Genomic DNA, 21,273 nt, shown 5'->3' on the forward strand with positions numbered 1-21,273 from the left:
AAAGAATTTCCACGCTTCACAGTAAGAACCTCTGGCATTTCTCAAAACAACTATGTGATCAAGTCATATGCTGAAATGCCAGTTACATGAGTTGTGACTCACCGGACCTGAGAAAATTATGTGTAGGGATTTTTATGGCAACATAACTGTACTTCATTCTAAATCGCGTAAGCAACAGCCTGCCATTTTAAGTACAAAGTTACCATGGCAACAGTAACATACACCTTATCTCCTGCACCCTAAAGATAAGTATTCATAGGTAATACAATCGGGGAAATAATTAAGGTTTTCCACTGCAGACTCAGCTGGGAGAGAAACTAGAATTGCCAGGCGTTCAGGCAACATCTTCATGTTGGGGTTCCTACAATGGGGTCGCCAGGCTTCTAAGGAAAGAAGCACCCCATAATGAGGTCGTTACACTATGTTACAATAGCTACTGGCATCATCTGTGGCTTATTCTGTGACCTAACCTGGGGTCTGGATCAGTTTTATTACCAACCATGTCTATTTCCCTAATGACCTTGAATTATGAACAATAATTTGTAACATTCCGAAAATGTCCTTTTGCAAAGGGTCTGATCCTCCCCCGCTGGGCATGTTCCAGCACGATGTTCGCTCACGAAAGTAACCACACTCAGCTATCTCTGAATCTGAAACTTGTTAATACCGTCCTTAAAATACCCAACAGCTGGGGCCAAGGAGAGAACCAGCACCTGCGAGGTCACGTAGGTCGTAGACATGCAGACCAGCATCGGTACTATTCGATCGCTAGAAGAAAAGGCCTTTGTGAACACATTTCTGTTGTTCTGCTTTTCATCCCTGTCGGAATGTCGCTGCTCACAGGTGTCACTGACCCACCAGTCTGGGGGCTTTTCTTCAAGGCCAAGGACTCTCTCGAGCACCATCGTGTTCTCCTACACACAACTGCACTTGGGCAGGGAGTGCGCACCATGAAAACCCAGAAGCGGGCTGGGGAAGTGAGCCTCCGAGGAAATCAGCAAGGGCAGCAGATGATCCTTGGGGGGACAAAGCTTTCTCTTCTCCACTCCCTTTACTTACTTCCTTGGAGAAGCACCAACACGCTCTTCAGTCTCACGGAGGGGTCAAGAAGCCAAACCTTTTCATCACAGCGATTTCAAATACCAGTATGCCCAGGACAGGAGACACACAAACACACACACACACCCCCCACGAGAATGGGCGCAAACAGGCCACAGGTGGGGGCGGTGGGCCACCGAGCGTTTTCTTGCCTGGCAATTAGCCAGCTCTAGGATTTCCATGTGGTAAGACTTTTGTGAAGAAACACCTGTTTTCAAATATAACGATAAGCACTGTAATACACAGCGTTCTGATTACTTGCTGTTTCCTAAGAGGATGAACTCTTGGTTCTAGGAAACCAAGATGGGTCTCACCATTCTTAATGTCATCCTCGAAGAGCAATTTATTCAGTTCAAGGAATGTTTGCGAATGCTTAGCAGCTTTATAGAAATAACACAAAAGAGTAAGACTTTCTAATAAGCTGTAAAAAGCCTCAGTATGTGAAATTATATTGGCTTTTTCTCACAAAGATGTTAAAGATGAACCAACCGAACATTCATAAGAAGAGAGATATAAATATGTTTAGGAATAATGAAAGGGCATGGACATAAATACGTGATGCTTATCTAGAAAGGCCGTTTTTACCAAGTTCAACTAGAAATAAGGAGGAAAAACTTTTTTTTTTTCAAAGATTCTATTCGTTCATTTGACAGACAGAGATCACAAGTAGGCAGAGAGGCAGGCAGAGAGAGGGGGAAGCAGGCCCCCCGCTGAGCAAAGAGCCCGATGATGATGATGATGATGATGATGATAATGCTGCTGCTGCTGCTGCTGCTGCTGCTGCTGCTGCAAGGCTCCATCCCAGGACTCTGGGATCATGACCTGAGCTGAAGGCAGAGGCTTAACCCACTGAGCCACCCAGGCGCCCTGGAAAAACTTTTCTTGCAAAGATTCACTATAGGTACTTTTAACTGCCAATATCAAGCCACTAAGAAGCACTTAATACATTTAAGCCAACAAACACAACGAATGAGACTGAGCACAGCTTCCCCCACGTCACTGGTACTTAACCACTGCGCACACAGGGGTACTGCACACCTGAAGAGAATGTAGCACCCACAAACCCACATTTCCCGAGCAGATGAATTGGGGCCGGTTTCTCTGCTTTAGCAAGGGAGAGGTCAAAGGGCAGTATTCTTTAGGTGTCTGTGAGGGAAACCCCAGGTTTGGGGACAGAGAAACCTAAAGCCAGATGCCTCTGAACACTGTTCAGAAGGAACCCAGAGCCACCATCTGCGATGCTTCAGGAAAAAAAAAGAAAAAGAATGGAGGAAGGAAGCAAGCAAAGGAAGAAAGAGGAAAGGAAAGGAAGAAGGAAAAAGAAATGAATGCGGATTGCTTCTGTCTCCCTACACAACCAGGCAGGAAATGGCCCTTGGGAGGAAATATCCTTCTTAGAATAAAAAGGTTAACCTTGGGGCACCTGGGTGGCTCAGTGGGTTAAGCCTCTGCCTTGGACTCAGGTCATGGTCTCAGGGTCCTGGGATCGAGCCCCGCATCGGGCTCTCTACTCGATGGAGAGCCTGCTTCCCCTTCTCTCTCTCTGCCTGCCTCTCTGCCTACTTGTGATCTCTCACTCTCAAATAAATAAAAATCTTTAAAAAAAAAAAAAAAGTTAACCTTACTACTTAAAATTAAATGGAGAATGCAAAAATAATTGGTTCATGTCAATGTTCTGTGCTTTTTTGTTACAGGAGCACTGGAGAGTTTGTTAGAACGAGGCTGGTAATAAATAGGACTCCTCAGGTAAAAAGAATTTTCTGAATCTAATGAGGATCCATTTCTTATCAGACACGTAACCATTTGTCTCGTCATTGTGTCATATTGTCACCAAGAAAGCCTTGATTGTGGTATGAACTCAGTGGCCATCAGCGGAATTAAACTACCAGGTCCACAACAGCACCAATAATGAGTAACTTCTAGGACTAGGTGCGTCCAAGTCAGAGACGCTCGTCCTGAAGGCTCCCCTTCAGAAAGGTACCTTGTGAAGCCTGCAACTCCCACGCCTGGGCCCCTTTATTTGGGGTCTACAGTCCCTCGCTCTACCTCAGCCCCAAACCCAAACCCTGCCACAGCCTATTATTTTAAAGGTTTGCAGTGAATGTCTTTTTGGACTTCAAAAAGTTCAGTCTGCGCGTGGGCCCCAGGTAGAATGTCTAGCACCATCTCTGGCCTCCACCCCTGGGGGGTAGTAACCAAAAATGGCTCCGGACATCGCCAGCTGTTCCCTGGGGGTCGGGGGGCAAAACTGACCCCAGAGCAGAACTATTGGACTAAGTGACAAAGTCTTTGAACACAATAACTTGTTACTTCTTAAAGAATCTAAGGCCTCCACAGCTCACCAGTCCCTGAATGAGGGAGGATCTGACTTTCCAAATACTACCTCTGAGCACTGAAGAAAGAGTCTACCGAGGCAGCAAGTCAAGCATCTTCAAGTCACCAGCCAAGCAGTGCTTTCTAATGGACAACCCACTCTACGTCATGGTTGCTTTGATCAGAAGTTTGAGTCTTCCTTTTCATGGTATCTTCTGTGTCATGTTAGGCTGAAGAAATCGAATGCACTCAAAAAGCAGGAATACCCCCATTTGTGTTCAAATCGCTAAAAGATCAAATAAGAGGACAAAAAAAACCTTAATCTCACATCCAAATTTAGATTTCAATTTTAAAATTCTAGTTTCTATATATTAAGAGACCAAAACAAAAACACATGACAGAAAGGTGAATTTTAAGAATGGACTCTCATGAGCAGACTTTTGCAAGATTACTCAAATCTTAAATGTATGGAGGTGGGGCACCTGGGTGGCTCAGTCGGTTAGGCGTCTGCCTTCAGCTTAGGTCATGATCTCAGGGTCCTGGGATCAAGCCCCACATCAGGCTCCCTGCTTGGCAGAGAGTCTGCTTCTGCCTCTCTCCCTCTCCTTCTGTGCGTGCTCTCTCATGCAAGTGCAAATTAATAAAATCTGTTTAAAAAATAGAAATAGGGGCACCGGGGTAGCTCAGTGGGTTAAAGCCTCTGCCTTCGGCTCGGATCATGGTCCCGGGATCCTGGGATCGAGCCCCACATCGGGCTCTCTGCTCAGCAGGGAGCCTGCTTCCCCCTTTTCTCTCTGTCTGCCTCTCTGCCCACTTGTCATCTCTGTCAAATAAATAAATAAAATCTTTTTTAAAAAAACAGAAATAAATGCATGGAGGTAGTTTTTTGCTCATTTTTTCTAAGTAGGCTCTACACTCAACATGCCACCTGGGTGGCTCAGTTGGTACAGTGTGCCACTCGATCTTGGGGTCATGAGTTCAAGCCCCCCGTTCAGTGTAGAGATTACTTAAAAAGAAATAAAAACTTTAAAAAATAAAAATAAATGTATGGAGGTATATGTGTGCACTGGCTGGTGGGGGAGGGAGCTCAGGGAGGGCAGTCAATGTGTAGAAACTGTCCCAACAGTCCAGTCTTGTTCTGGTCATCACCAACAGTAAGGGAGTTCACAACCGTCTATTAAAAACTATGTTCTCTAAAATATCTTAGAAGAATTCAAATTTGTGATTTCTGTTGCCTCCAAATAGATAAACAAACGTTTGAGGCCTTGTGGCGGAATATTTCTATGAAGTGATGGGTAACAGCCGTGCACGTAATCTCATTTGACGGCTGAATAAATCACGTTCTGGAGTAAATCAAGTTTGCACTCCAACCCTGGGCTGGCCTCCTCTGCATAGGGTGAACAGCTATGTGAAAATATTCCAGGCAAACTTTTCCATTAAACTACTTAGGGGAACTGGGTAATCTTGAGTCGGCCATGAAAAAAGTTCCTTTTCTCGAATAACATCACCAAATGTGGAAGTAACCATCCACCAGAATAGCGATGTTTAAACCACTCTAGGATTACCTTAGCTGCATCACTCTAACAGATGAGTGGAAAATTGGCTTTTCGTCTCTTCCAACCAAGAATTTGCATCCTGAATATAAACTTGGTCTTTGTAATGGAGCCAACTGGGTCATATTTTTCTTTAAGAAGAAATCCCACATCTGGGCCCCTGCGTGGCTTAGCTGGGTTAGGCCTCTGCCTTCAGCTCAGGTCGTGGTCCCAGGGTCCTGGGATCGAGCCCTGCATCAGGCTCCCTGCTCAGCTGAGAGTCTGTTTCTCTCTCTCCCTCTGCCTCTCCCCCGGCTTATGTGGTCAATTGTGTGATCTCTCTCTCTCTCTCTCTTGTTTTCTCTCTCGTTCACTCGCTCTCTCTCAAATAAATCAATGAAATCTTTTAAAAGAGAAGGAGGAAGAAGAAGAAGAAATCCACATCTTCACATATCAAGGGTTTTCTTATCTAATGTCACTAAAGTATGTCAGGGGTCCGTTTTAGTACAAAGACCTCACTTTGCTTGTGTTCTTATGAGCAGGCAGGTACATGGTAATGGAGAATGCGCTTCCCTCTACAGCCTCCGTGTTTGTGTGAAAAGTGTACCTTGTACTTCCAGAAGCCACAGGTCTGTGGAAAGAAACCGTATTACCCCATGGAATTAGATTTGACACCAACTGATTTACTGTTTCCCTTTCAAAAAAAGCCACAAAAACTAGAAGGGATCTATTAAAGAACAGATTTTTTTTTTTTTAAAGATGCATGAAAACATTATTGAGGAATATAAAGGAGATCTAACTATATGAAGAGCCACATCCTGTATACTAATGGAAGATTCGACATGGTAAATACACAGACTAGCATGGAAATTATCCTGTAAATTCCTCCTAAGCCCACCAGATCCTAATGGGGATGTTTGCGGAACATGAAAAGCAGATTCCAAAAGTACACCAAGAAGAAGAAAAAAAAAAAAAAGGACTACCTCGGGTACTTTTAAAGAACAGCAAGAGAAGAAAAATCCTCCTAGGAGATACCCAGGCTTATTATACATCTACAACAATCAGGACAGTGTACTCTGAGCACACAGATGGCAAACACAGAGCCAAGAAACAGAATAGAGTCCAGAGATGTACACACACTATCAGTAGGGAAATTTAAAACACAAGAGAAGGCATTATATAAAAATCAGTGGGGAAAGGATGAACCATTAATTACACGGTGGTTTCTGCACAGAAAATATAAAATAAGAATAGATTTCTATTGCATACTTAAACCAAAAAACTAAAATCCCAACAGAATAAAGACTGAAAAATGAAAAGCATACTTAAAAAAAAAAAAACTTTACAAGAAAAGATAGAAGAACAGAAGAACATCTTCATGGCCTTGGAGATAAAGACAATTTTTTTTTTTTTTAAGATTTTACTTATTTATTTGACAGCACAAGTAGGCAGAGAGGGAGACAGGAGGAGGAGAAGCAAGCTCCCTGCTGAGCAAAGAGCCCAGTGTGGGGGCTGGATTCCAGGACCCTGAGACACCCAGGCTGCACCCCCCCTCCTTTTTTTAGGAAAAATTTTAAAATAAGGCAAAAATAAAGAGCACAAATCAGAAAAGAATAAAAGATCTGTTAGGGTTTATTATAACAACAAAAAACTAAGTACAACAAAAGATACATTCCTTGAAGTTAAAAGATAAACCACAGAGAGGAAGAGGACGTTGAGGACACACTTAACCAAGGACTAATATATCCAGAATGTATAAAGAATCACTATAGGGGTGCCTGGGTGGTTCTCTGCCTTCGGCTCAGGTCATGATCTCAGGGTCCTCTCTGCTCCATGGGGAGCCTGCTTCCCCCTCTCTCTGCCTGCCTCTCTGCCTACTTGTGATCTCTCTCTCTCTCTCTCTCTCTGTTAAATAAATAAATAAATAAATAAATAAATCTTAAAAAAAAGAAAGAAAGAAAGAAAAAATCACTATAGACCAGTAAGAAAAAACAAGGTTGGGGCACCTGGGTGGCTCAGTTAGTTAAGCATCTGCCTTCGACTCGGGTCATGATCCCAAAGTCTTGGGATGAAGTCCCACATCAGGTTCCCTGCTAGCCACGGAGCCTGCTTCTCCCTCTCCCCACTGCTTGGGCACACGTGCATGCTCTCTCTTTCTCTCTCTCAAATAAATAGAATCTTTAAAAAGAAAGAAAGAAAGAAAGAAAGAAAGAAAGAAAGGAAAAGAAAAGAAAAGAAGAAAGGAAAGGAAAGGAAAGGAAAGAAAAGAAAAGAAAAGAAAAGAAAAAACAAGGACATAGGAGTGTCTGGCTGGCTGGGTCAGGAGAACACACAACTCTTGATCTCAGGGTTGTGAGTTCAAGCCTCATGTTGGGCATGGAGCCTACTAAAAAAAAAAAGAAAAGAAAAGAAAAAACAAGGATATATATAGAAAGAGAAAACTCAAATAGCCAATAACCTACCAAAAAGTTTCAACCTCTCTAAGGAACTCCAACATAAAAAACAACAAAATACCGCTTCCTACCTATCAGATTTTTGGAAAAATAACACTGTTGACGATACCAAACACTGGTGACGGTACAGAGAAACACACGTTCGCACACGGTTGGCGTCAGTGTGACAGACACCACTACTCGGGGATCAGCGAAGACACTTCGCTCCACGTGACGACAAAGCATTCCTTCTGACGACGACATCATTACTGCGGTCAAAAAGAGGACAAAGCTCCTCACTGAATGAATGAAGGCAGATGATGACTCGTTTAGGTCCAAACAACACTAGAAGTTCATTCAAGCAAAAACACTTCTATATCTATTTCTAAAACTTGTCAGGATGAAAACCAGAAGTCATCCCAGGCCTTTTGTTCCCAGCATTGTGCTGGGAACAGCCAGCCACAGTTTACTAGCTACTATTAATTTAGACAATTTATTCTTAAAAGATTTTTTATGGAGAGAGAGTGAGAGTGTGAGTGAGACGGGGAGAAGGAAAGAGAATCTTAAGCAGACTCGACACTGAGTGCAGAGCCTGACGCAGAGCCCGACACGGGGCTCGATCTTACGATCCTGAGATCATGACCTGAGCCAAAACCAGGAATCCAATGCCAACCGACTATACTACCCAGGCGCCCCTAATTCAGAAAATTCTTAAAACACCATCTTCTTTCAGTAACTGACTGGGAAGGGGTCTCAACATCTGTTACATCCTTACAGCTCGAAGCCATAAAGTAGCTGTATCGATCAGATCCTGAAAAAAATACGCTAGTCTACAAACACCCCTTTATTTACAACCTCGCCATCGTGTACTTTCCATTTCCCAGGGGGATAATGGGGCTGGGCTACCTTATCTCTGTAATCTCTTCAACCACGTGTATGTTTTTCCTGTACTAGTCTCACTGCTCATCAATTATTCTCAAAGTCCTTCTCACACCTGCTGTGTCAATGTTTTCCACTGAAAACAGAGGGTAGGAACCAGTGGTTTATGGACTCCCTAGAACACCTTTATGTATCAAGGCATTTTGTAAGTGCCTTTTTTTTTTTTAAGATTTTTTTTTTCTTTTTTAAGATTTTTTATTTATTTATTTGACAGACAGAGATCACAAGTAGGCAGAGAGGCAGGCATAGAGAGATGTGGAGGCAGGCTCCTTGCTGAGTGGAGAGCCCGATGCGGGGCTCGATTCCAGGACCCCAGGACCATGACTGAGCCGAAGGCAGAGGCTTTAACCCACTGAGCCACCCAGGCGCCCCTAGTAAGTGCTTTTAACCACAGTGGTAGAAGCAGTTCTATTTTTCAGACAGAAAACATCACCAAGTTTTAAAATGTTACTAATGGTGATCAAAAGCTGCCAGACCTAAGGGTTTATCCTGTGTGGTTCCATTTATATAAAGTAGAAAAACAGGCAAAACTATGTTGGCAGAAATTAGGAGTGGTTACCCTTGGTCGGGTGCCTCAAAGGGAGCTTGTGGGGAATTTCTGCAGCGCTGGTAATGTTTCACTTCTTATTCTACATACTGGTTAATTCGGTAAAAACTTACCAAGCTGTCTGCTTACGGTTTGTCCACTTTCAATGTATATATTTTACTTCAGTAGCAAATTTTTAAATGATTTTTATAATACCCATGCCTCTTACAAAACACCTAAAAGTATTTGTGACGAGAGCATTTATGTAATAGAGCTCAGACCCGTTTTTGGTAATCCAGGACACTGGCTTTGTGAAACGGTAATAATTCATGGAATGGAAATTCATCTCTTTAATGTTCTGAATTCTGTTTCACTTACCATGGAAACTGTCAGAATATGCCACATGAGAGAACTAAATGGAAAATATAAAATAAAGTGCTGCATCAAATAAAGTTATCTTCAGGGTCTGAATTTCTTTGCTAATTGCATCTCCATTCTTTGCTCCTTGTGTGAAGAACAGATGCCTGAATTCAAGCTGCCGTTTTAAAACCCTCCGTTTAAACATTCTTTTCGGGGAGTTGTGAAACATCACATTCTTAAACCTAACAGAGGGACCCGATACACATATAGAACAGCCAGTTTCCTAGGCTCCTTCTAACCGGCACTTCCAACGTTCTTGTGCTTTTTACACCGAACTAGTTTCCAAATGGCTCAAACCTCTCTGAACAGACCAAGTTAAGGTCTCGGGCGGGGCCGGGGGCGGGAGCGGAGCGGGGGGGGGGGGGGGGGGGGACGACATGGACAGAGTGGGGCACGGAGGGGGCTGCAGGGAAATATACGGCTGTGGGAAAGAATTTCTGTGAGCAACAAGGGGGAAATCAGTCTTTTCTGTTACAATGCCTGCATCTCTCGAACACATGGAAAAATGTAATGAAGTCAGAACTACAGGCCCTAAGGACAGGACAGGACAGAACGGAACGTGCCGGAAGGTTGCCTTAAAGGCTTAATCTGGGTAGATTTGATTACAGCTAAGGAGATAAATTCTAAATATGGAAAAGCCATCAAGGTAATTACGGATATTAAAAAAATGGGACTAGATCCTTGATGTCTTTCTACCTAATGAAGAGCACAAAAGATGATGTAAGTGATTTTAGTAAGCAAGGCCAATTTCATATAGATTTCCGACCTTTCAGAGGTACGTGCGCTGAACAGCAGAACAGGTTACAAAGGAACGCAGGACACTCTCCATTCCCAGGGGAGTTTGGTCTCATTAATCAGATTGTTTAGTTACCATTTTACTCCAAAGAAAGAGTGAACGAGCTGGTCTGCAAGGGCCCCCATTCTATCTCGATTCTCTGATGATCTTGGAAAAAAGGTTTAAAAAAAAAAAAGGCAACTTCCTTCAGCTAGAAAAATCAAGCATCCCTTTTGGAAGGCAAACGCCCTTTTACAAACCAGAGGGCTTCCTGTTCAGCAAATGTGCTCAACTAAGTCCTCAGTGATGCTCCTGTGAGATTTTAGAATACCGGGGGAAGCACCAAAGGTTTTCAGTCCCTCTTATTCCACAGCCAGGGTTCTTGACATGGGAGGGTTTTGCCCCTCGAGGATTGTTATTTCGCCCCGTCTGGAGACATTTCTGGTTGTCACGACTAGGAGAGTGTTGCTAGCACAAAGTAACCAGGGATGCTAGTAAATATCCTACAATGCACAGACCAGCCCCTCATGACAAAGAATGGTCCAACCCAAAATGCCAATCACGTGGAGGCTACGATCGAGGGGGAAGGAGGGGTGTCTGGCTGGCTCTGTGGGTAGAGCACATGACTCCTGACGTCGGGGTGGTGAGTTCGAGCCCCACACTAGTTCTAGAGATTACTTAAAAATAAAATATTTAATTTAAAATAAAGAAAGAAAGGAAAGGAGCCTTCTTTTATTTCAGTATCTGTCTCCAGCAGTCCGAGAAGAAAATAGAATCTAACAGTCCTATAGAAAACAAACAGGCAACCAAATACTAAGCAGTAAGTCTAACTCAACATCCTCTACCATACATCTTGTCACAGCGAGTTCAAATATACTGCATTATACACAGCCATGAAGGATAAAATTCAAAAGATCAGGTTTAAATACATTTTCCTTTGGCAGATTTTGTTTTCTAACAAAGTAATAAGCAGTTTTTATTCCTAGACATTAAAATTCTATCTTCTAATTACTAGAAAATGTACTCCTTTTTTATTAAGTGATCAGTTCATCCAGCAGATGGAATAATCAGATGTAAGCATCAACCTATCAAGATAAATTTTAAAATAAATCCCCAAGATTGATTGAGAACAAGAGAATACAAATTGCCTACATCATGAGGAAGAAGTAGGGGACTATCACTACAGAAACTGAGGAGGACATCATTCAACAGTTTATACAAGAATATTAGGAAAACTTTATGTCCATAAACTTGATAACTTAGACAAAATCAAAGTCCTTAAAAACACAACCTGGCAGAATCAAACAAAGGGAAAGAGTAAATCTGAGTAGTACTATCTCAGGGAGCAGGTGGGGGGGGCGTAGAACTTTAAACATTTCCACAAAGAAAACTCCAGACCCAGATCACTTCACTGGCGAACTGCTTCAAATATTTAAGGAAGAAAAGCGCCACTTTTAAGATCACTTATCAAATACACAAGTAGTCAAGACGGATTCTGTTTCAATGCCCACCCTTCTCATCCCAGAAAGGCTCGCACTTCTTTCCTTCTCTACTTTATCCTTCGAAAGGGAGGAGGCCATACACAATATTAAGAAACTTTTTTGCAAGATCCCCGTCTACGTGCCCAGTTGTAATTAAAACGCGTCTGGCCCCTGTCTTATTTCCTACTGTTCCCCACCCCCATTCTCTGCTGGGGCCAAGCCAGTTTCTTCAGGATTCCACCTGTAACTCTTGCCTGCTCCTTCCTCTGTTCCAGGGCACCCTAAGCCCTTCCGCTCTTCTCAAAACACCTCAAATCCGAGTCTCCACCAGAAGCTTCAGAGAAGCTACAAGATCTCACCCTTCTCACAACTCCTAGACTTCCATTTGGAATTGTACAATTAGACACTGACGATTCTCTAGCTCAGGGGTTTCTTTCCATCTCCGATTGGCAGTTCCACCCGTCCCTTCCCCGCTTGAAATGTCTTGGTAATTCTCCCCAGCTAAGAGGGTGACACGAAGTTCTTTGCTGCTCTTACCTGTGGCCCCGCCCCACCGCAGGTCTCAGCGCCCCCACACCCAGGCCACGCCCACCCCCAACCCCCCACCCCACCCCCAATCCAGCAGCCTCCCTGGACTGCCGGCTCCTGCATATCTGTACCCAGGGCCTAGGACAGCTTCTCCTGGCCACTGCCACCCTGTCCTCCTGCTCAACCTTCCAGTCTTCCCAGGGAACCCCATTCTGAAATACCAACACCAACCCCCCAGCCACACACACACCCCATTTTCCTCAGAAAGAGAAAACCATTCTACAGGAGCTATACCTACTTCTACTATGATTGGTCATCGGTCTCTCTGAGATGGCTGTGCTGCTTTGAGGACAGAATTCAGTTTAGGGGGGTTAATTTTTATTTTTTTTAATTTTTTTAAGTTATCGCTACACCTAAGGTGAGGTTCGAACTAGAACTCAAGACCCCAGAGTCGCAGGGCATCGCAGTGGCACGCGTCGAACCCAACTGCAGAGGAGACTGGAAACGCTCCGACCGACTGAGGAGTCACCTTTCCGTCCGGGCAACAATGATGAATTTTCCCGCAACGGTGTTTTCACTCCAAGCTGCCCTAAACTTCAGAAATCTCACGAGAGGGAAGTACTTTTCACCAAGGACAGGAAAATATTTTAAGACGCCAAAAGAAAGAAGAAGAAGAAGAAAAAGAAGCTGAAGGCAAAAAAAAAAAAAAAAAAAAAAAAAAAAAAAAAAGTAATGACACAACATTCAAACCGCTCTGTAAATTGTTTTTGTGTCTGCCTGTGGCAATCAGATTACTTCTGAAGCGTCTTCAAGCTCTGAATTCCGTTATTGTGTGAAAATCTGTGCTGAAAGTACTCATGTTATTAAAGAACAGTACTTGAGGTCCTTCGCCCTCTTTCATTTAGTATGATTCATCACAGTTTTATAATACATCGATATAATTTTACATACCTTGTGATCTGAGCGTTGATAACACAGATGACCTTAACAGAGCATTTACCCCACAGACGCACCCAATTCCTCTATTATCCTCTACTCCTTTTATAAACCACACTGACCACTGTCCACAGACTTCAAGGCCTCAAGGCTATTCTGTAGTACATCTATAATATATAGAATATATTGATATATATTCTATATTATATATGTAATTATTATATAGAATATATAAACATCTATATTCTGTAGGACATCTGGTGGACACCAGCCACCAGCGGGACTGCGTACCTAAGAGTCACTTGTATTTGCTTCCCAACCTATTGATGTCCACTGTGTTTGTTACTGAAATTATGAAATTTAAATCCATGCTACACGGACTAATAAAACGTGTGCAAAAGAGCTTTTAGTTCTTCGGAACCGAAGCTCACTGCTTTGGCAAGTCTTACAACTGAGTCACTTGCCAAAATGGCAGCCTAAAACCACGGACAGGACGACTGTAGAGGTGTAAGGGGAGTGAGGTAGAGCACAGAAGAGAATTGGGCACAGAGACTGGCTCCCCAGGCCCCGAAGCGCTCACTGTACTCTGAAAGAATCTGAAACTGACAATCAGAAGCCAATGAATTCGGGCTGCGACTTCAAGGAATCCCAACCAGGGCTCACACGGAAAGCCAAGGCCTCAGCTCTGCGACAAAATACTGGCAAATTAAGGTTAAATAGAATGTTTAAGGCACACGTGTGGCACTTTAGGTGAGTCACCGCTTCGGCATTTTCCATAAACCATCTAACCGCTTCACCCGGGGACCGGCTCTAAAATCCTCACAGGGGTCAAGTGGTTTAGGCCACAGCTTTCGCTGGAGCAAAAAATATACTAATTAATTATTTCCTGTTGGTCGCAGACATAGCTCAGGGCTACTGGGCTATGAGGGTTGTTTAAAATTTCAGTTTGCTGCCGGACTTCAAGGGAGCTCTCTCCAAGACCTGAGGTTGGGCTCAATGTCAGATCTTTGCAATCACAGGGAGGGAGACTAGAACAATCTGGAAATACTTCCAGCGCAGCTGTTCATCAGGAGACCCTTAGTGCGTCTGGATTTCTGAGCAAACTTCTAGAACCAGACCCTAAGGTGTGCCTGTCTGGCTCCTCAGGGGGCTTCCTTCTGAGTCTGGCCTCCGAAGGTGATGGGGGCCCCCGGGCGTGGGGAGGGGAAAGGTTCTTGGAGCCGCCAGCTCTAGGGAGAAGAGGGCAGAGGAAGCCAAAGCTGGAAGCACCACAGCTCGCTCCACCAGGCTCCCTGGAGGGGGGCCAATATTCCTGTTGGCGGCCACGACACGGTGCCAGCATTCAACCCGGCTCCAGTAAGTCCTGTGACGCCGCCTTCACGGACACAAATAGTGTTTAAACAATTAGGGAGCTGTTTTCTCCCTATTTTTCAAGCATAACATTACCCTCTCCTTTCTTTTTTCTAAATTACACCCCTTTAGATCTGTAAGAGCCCAGAGAAATAACTTCGTCACATCCTTTTATTCTGATGTAAAGGGAGATCGAGAAGCGGGAAAAGGATTTACCTAAGACCACAGAGCACGTTGCTGCGATTACTGGGGTCCACACGTGGCCTCCACCTGCCCTGTTTTTCCTCAGTTCCCCCACCCTGGGGACCTGCTGCACCAGCACCAGCAGCACCCCCGGGGAACTTGCTAGACCTGCAGAATCCCCGCTCCCCTCCAGGCTCACTGCAGGACAAACTGCTTTTTTAACAAAATCAAAGAGGGTTTGTCTGCATGTTAAGTGAAAAACTGCTCTCGGAACCAGTCGCTGGCGATGCTGTTTTGTGAAATGATTGTTTAAATTCACGACCCTCACAAGAACTTCCTTAACCACAAAGTGGATGAAAACCAGGAGTTATTTTGCGGTCTCTGATCATTTCATATAGAATTTGCATTTAAAACGACAACTAATGAAACAGAAGCAGTGTTTCTCTCTGGATACGTGAGCCGTGTCAGAGCAGGGTCGATATTCCCCAGATGCCTCTATTGGAAGTTATTACACTGAATCCGAGAAGTTGCTAAGGTCGTCAGGGCTGTGAATAAGGTAAGAGTAAGGGTTCTGGGGGCGCCTGGCTGGCTCAGTCCCTAGAGCATGGAAGTCCTGAGCTCAGGGTCCTGGGTTTGAGCCCCACTTGCGCCCAGAGATTACTTAAAAAAAAAAAAAATCTGTTAAGCAACAGGAGTTCCCAACAGAGAAAACCAAAGTAAAACTGGGAATGGCTGTGCGCATGTGCACAGGTGTGCGCTGGCCAAGTGCGGAACCCTGCAGCCAGGAGAGTAACTCTTGCCCCGTTCACTTAGGTCACGTACTGCGTACAAATGACACATCAACAGTTTCCCATTGGGCAAAAACCACCAAAGTTACTGAGTAGTCAAACACACTGCAAACATCAACTGGCTCGTTGCATTTACAAGAACTGTCCAGAAGAGGCAAATCCCTAGACACAGAAAGTAGATCAGAGGTTGGGGAGGAGGGATGGGGGGGTAGGACGGGGTGGAACTTGGAACAGGCACAGGGCTTCCTTTTAAGGGGGTGACACCCTTAGTGGTGGTGGCGGCACAACTTGAAACACACTCAAAATCACAGACTTTGTACACTTGAATGTGCAAACTGTGTGGTTTGTCAATTATATCTCAACAAGGCCCTAAAAAGCCCACAACTCCTTCAACAAGACGGGTTTTCAGAGACACTGAAAGGTCAAAGCGCATGTACCACTCCTGCTCAGGAATTTTTCATCTTAAAGATGTTGAATACCTTAAAATTTGAGTCCAAAGGGGACTTTAGTTCCATAAACCTCATTGTTTTTACCAGTAAGTGAACTAACACCAGGTTAAGGAAGTGACTTGCAGAAGAACCAAAGTCCCAACTCCGTGCACCAATGGTGAGAATTTTCCCAACATTAAATCATTTCAATTAAAACATTCATAAGCGTTGGCTGGGTAATTAAATACATCTGGAAAAATAAAACCAGTTCGTGGCCTTGTGGTGTATTTACGAAGAATCTGCCAAGGGAAATCAGTGTTTCCTTTTGGCATGAAGGGCACTTTTTTTTTTTTTATGTAAAAACGAAAAACTAAAACCAAGGATACTGCCAGAACCAGTAAGGTATGCACAAATTAACATAAATTGGCAACTGAAGTGTAGAACCAACAATTGTCCCAGACACAAAGTACTTCCTTGAGAACAGGCCTCTGGTTGGGTATTTGCTTCATGAGAACCTGCACACCCTTCATCTCACCTCCACACCTATTTAAACACTAAAGCCTGCCCCCAGTGAGGTCCAGGTCCTGTGACAGCCATCCTCAAGAAGGTGCCCGTGTGGTAACTCGACGCTCCATTTTGAACTGGTACAAATCCTAATGCCTAGCATTAATGAACCAGAAATCACTTTATTTCAGGAAAACCAGTTAATGCTTTCCTGTGCATTATACTCCTCGAACTTCAACATCTTTGTGCCAAGTATTGCCAAAATCATTCCATGCTCAGTGGCAGTCATCTGATTTTTGTGTCTGAACCTCACTTAAAAGGGAGCATTAAAAACAGGGTGGGGGGTGGAGGGAAGCCTTGAGGGGTGCCTGGCTAGCTCAGCTGGTGGAGGGGGGGGTACGACTCGATCTCGGGGTTGTGAGTTCCAGACCCACCTTGGGTGTAGAGATTACTTAAAAATAAAATCTTAAAAAATAATGATAATAAAAGGGAGCATTGAGTGATGAGGTCATGCAATTCTGCCCCTTCTAGAAGGATTTTATCCTAGCTCTCCCCTAACTTTCTGGTAAGAAATTTTCTTTGCGGATTCAGGGGCCTTGTTTCCTTTCATATTTTGATCATCTAGTAAATTAAGAAAGAATTAACTATACAGGGGCGCCTGGGTGGCTCAGTGGGTTAAGCCACTGCCTTCGGCTCAGGTCATGATCTCAGGGTCCTGGGATCGAGCCCCACGAGTTGGGCTCTCTGCTCAGCAGGTAGCCTGCTTCCTCCTCTCTCTCTGCCTGCTTCTCTGCCTACTTGTGATCTCTGTCAAATAAATAAATAAAATCTTAAAAAAAAAAAAAAGAATTAACTATACAATTCTTTGCTCTTCCCTTTAAATTCAACATAATAAGCTCTCCATGCTGTCCCTCACCAAAATGACAATACGCACAAAATTACACCCCCTCACTTACTTACTTACACACACACACACACACACACACACACACTCTCTCTCTCTCTCACACTCTCTCTCTCTCTCTCTCTCTCAACAGCAAAGGGATGCAGACTGGGTAAGAGGCCAGGAGTGGGGATGGGGGACGGGCAGCGATTCCCAAGCCCTGACCACGAGCCCGCAATGGTTAAACCCACGGCGTTCCTCATTAGGCATGCTTCGGCGTGGCTCCTCAGTCTGTGGCTTTTGTGGCCGCAGCGTGGCTGCCACAGAGAAGGATTAACAAGCAGGGAGAGAACCCTCTCCCAATCACCGCTCTCAGACATTTCCAGGGGTGCGGCGCAATTGGGTTGTTAGCCACGGCATTCCCGAGTTCCCATTCCGATGGGGTCCCCGTGTAACGACGTGTTGCTGACGGCAGCATTTCGGGGTGTTAGGAGGGGACGGAAAGAATCCCGCGGCCGCCTAACATTCGCCCGGGGCCAGGCTGGAGCTTTTCAGTCTCCAGAACTGGGCTTTCACCGTTGCTCGTCGGTCTCCCCAACCGCACTCGAATTCGCTTGGCAAACCGTCTCCACCTGCGCACGGGTCCGCATTTTGATAGTTGCAACGGGGGACAAAGAAAAGAGGCTGACCCTCTGACCCACGCTGTCCCTCTCCCCTCCCCCACTCCTGGTTTCAAGGGTCCTGGCTCAAGAAAGGGCTCTCGGAAGACCCCAGCCTTGGGGAACCCGGCGTTTGTTTCGTTGGGGGGGGAGGCAAGGCAGGAAGCCCCCGGCAGGGTGGGACAGGACCGGCCCGGGAGCTGAGAGCTCGGGCCACGGGGAGAGCGTCCCGGGAAATGAGCAAGAGACTCCTCTCTCCCCAGCCTTCAATAAAGCCGCCCGGGACGCCCCGTCTGCTCGCTCCGCAGCCCCTCCCGGGAGACCGGCTCTCGCCCTTCCGCGAGCCGCACGCCGGGGGTTGCTGGGGTGGGGGGCGGCGGGGGGCGGCGGGGACCGGGACGCCCCCGCCGCGGAGCAGGGACGCGCACCTGGGCGTCCGCGACACCTGAGACGCGCCCCTCCCACCTCCGGCCTCCGGGCGCGGAGGTGGCCCGGGAGCCCCACCTGAGCGGGGGTGGGGCGGGGCGGGGCGGGGCGGGGGCCGGGGCCGTGGTCGTGGCGCGGGGCCAGCGCGCTCGCTTACCCATGGCTGGAGACTGGCGGGAGGGGCGCGGGCTCTGGGCGCGCGGGCTCCCCGGGGACGGGCAGAGCCGGTGGCACAAGTTTGCAGGTCTGGCGGGCACGTGCGCGGGCCGGGCTCGGGCGGGCTGCTGCGCTGCTGGGCTGGCGGCTGGCGGCTGGCGGCTGGCTCCTGGCTCCTGGCTCCTGGCTCCGGGGCCGGGGTGGGAGCGCCGCGCGGCTCCGCCTGCACTGGGGGCCGGCCGCGCGGAGAGGGGCCCTGACGTCAGCGCCGGGGGCTTTGTGCGCCCGCAGCGAGGGCCCGAACCCGGCAGCGGGCGCGCCAGGGTGGCCGGCAGTGCTGGCGGCTTCCTCCGGGACCCCCCAAGCGGGCGGGCGCGGGAACGCGAGAAGCTGGGGTGGGGGTGGGATTCGGAGCGGGGGGGAGTGACGGATCTGGGGGCGCGGACCCGCGTCCCAGAAACGAACTGTTTAACAGCTGCAAGGGGCTTTGCAATCCTAGTCTTCACCCATTGCGCAGATGAAGAAACTGAGGCCCGTGCACCGACCCCAGGACGGTCAGTGATTGGCATTTGCCGGGTCCGTAGTCCCGGATCCTGTATGAGCTGCAGGTGATTACTGAACTCTGTTTGCACATTCCAACCAGCCGGGGAGCTTTGAAAACCTGGTTGCAGTTTTTCCAGGTGATTCCAGTGTGCATCCAACGTGGCCAGCACTGACTTAGGCTACTTGTGGGCAACAGTGATGTGGGAAGACACGGGCGGCACCCTCCAGTCTGGGGTGGTGAGCGGTTTAGTGGCGTCCTTAATCGGCCATCTTGGTCCCTGGAAGGCCACCCCTGTCGGGCTCTGGGAGACTGCAGACTCGCCCCCGTCCCCGCTTCTCCCACCGCTCAGGCCTTGCATGGGAGCCTGGAAGTGAATTAATGGTTTTACAGTGGCCGGGGCTTCAATTCCCTCTGTCGCCTTAGCGAATAATTTTCCTGTCTCCAAAGGTGTTAGAAAAGCTCTGAGACCCTTAGCCATTTGTCCACAGCTGATACTTTTTGAGACATTTGTGAGCTCGAGATTCCCCGCCCCCAACACACATAGTTTCTGTTGTGTTTCGTCGTTTTGAAGATACATCGTATTACTTGAACAGAGCGTCACGTAAACTGTAACAGTCCTAACAGTCCGTAGTTAACACCTAAGCAACATTTAACCCCAGAGAGAGAACCTTTAGGATCGAGAAGGGGCGGAGGGAGCAAACATCTCATCTATTGAAATTTATTGTATTAGGGAAGATTTCATCAAGGCAGAGCTCTAGAAAACCTAATAATTATTTTTGCATAAAGGGGGAGAGATTTGTGCCAAGGGGATCACTGGCTCATTTTCACAATCCCAGGGGAAGAGTTAGTCCTAACCAATCTTTACACATTAATAAAACAGGGAGCTCGTAGGTTTAACTTTTTGTCCCGGGGTTACAGGAAAGTAGTCACAAGGATGCAGGAATCCCCCCCGGCATCCATGGTGCCGGGGACAGGAGGGGAGACGGCTTGCAAAGCCTGGAGCCGAAGGTGGAAGTGAAAGAGAGCCAAAAGGAATTCTAAGTCCTGGGTTAGAGAAGAACCTTGGCTTTGGTTGGTTCCTGCATCTTGGGAGACACCTAGGAGATGGTGAAAGCAGCAGGAGACTCGGGCATGACATTCTGAAATCATTTTGGCAAGCTCTGACCTTAGTCTGCCACTCTGGGACCAAAACTTCTAAGGTTTTGTGCACCAAGATGAAAGTCAACCCTTTGGTCCACTTTCGGTCATTCCCTAGAAGTCTTCGATTTTTTTTTTTTTTAACCAAAGAAAAGAAATAACAGCTGTCCAAATATTAGAGCCACAAGGACATGCTGTGATAAAAACCGAGTTACAGAAGTTGTGTACACAATGTCGAAAGAAAGCCACATTTTCATAGAAATTTTTACTCACTTTGGAAATGTCACGGACTTATTTCAACAAGTGATTGTCCCTAACACCCATAAGAAGAAGGAGAAAAAAGAAGAAAAACAACCCCAGCAGTTGGGAAATTAGCAAGACCACTACAAACAGGGTACAGAAGATGGCTAATAAGCATATTTGACTATTACTCAAAGAAATGCTAATTTAAAATAAAAATAACATTATAAAATAGTTGTATTGAATAATAAATAATAATTATAATAAAATATATATTTATAAAATAGAACTATTAAAAATAAATCATAAATAAATAAATTTTCTCAAGTAACAAAAACCTTTAAAAAATAAAGCAAGATTTGGGGCACCTGGCTGGCTCAGTGGCTAGAACACGTGACTCTTGATCTTGGGGATTTTTAAGTTCAAGCCCCCCATCGGGTGTAGAGATGACTTAAAGATAAGATATCTAAAAATATTTAAAAAGCAAGACTACTTTGCAGGTGGGCAAGTACATTGGTAGAGCTTTTCTGGAAAGTTATTTGGCAATACCTATCAAGAGACATAAAAATATTCATAACCTCTGACCTAATAAGCCAGCTTCTGGGACTTTGTCCTAAATAAATAATGACTGTTTCAGTCAAAATTACTGTAAAAAGATGTTTATCGCAGAGCAAGATGTGAGAGGAAACATAAACCAAGAAAGGAAGCAACTCCTATTCAATAAAAGGGGGAGAAGTTACATAAATTATTGTTGCTCTAGTTTAGTGCCTCTGAGCCGTGGACGGTTTTCCCCTGGAGAGACATTTGGTAATCCCTGGAGACAGTTTTAGTTGTCCCATCTGGGGAGGGGTTGCTACTGGTTCCTGGTTACTGGACATCAGGGATGCTGCTGAACATCATGCCGTAATTCACAGAACAGCCCCCACCACAACGAACAACCATCCAGCCCCAAGTGTCCATCATGCTGAGGTTGAGACACTCTGATCTGTATGCTA

At 45.9% G+C, this 21,273-nt stretch overlaps 1 protein-coding gene across 2 annotated transcripts in view; it reads right to left on the reverse strand.

Moving 5' to 3' along the window:
• Nucleotides 1-18,959, reverse strand: part of GPM6B (glycoprotein M6B) — a 152,439-nt gene extending 133,480 nt beyond the window's left edge. For both annotated transcript variants that reach the window (XM_045089311.1, XM_045089312.1), the window contains exon 1: nt 18,359-18,959. In XM_045089311.1, coding sequence (XP_044945246.1) covers nt 18,359-18,926 — 568 coding nt within the window. In that variant the 5' untranslated portion in view covers nt 18,927-18,959. The remainder of the gene's footprint in view (nt 1-18,358) is intronic.
• Nucleotides 18,960-21,273: the final 2,314 nt, after the last annotated feature.

This window comes from Mustela putorius, unplaced genomic scaffold (genome assembly GCF_011764305.1).
Source record: "Mustela putorius furo isolate JIRA1106 unplaced genomic scaffold, ASM1176430v1.1 tig00003836_pilon_pilon_pilon, whole genome shotgun sequence".
NCBI lineage: Eukaryota > Metazoa > Chordata > Mammalia > Carnivora > Mustelidae > Mustela > Mustela putorius.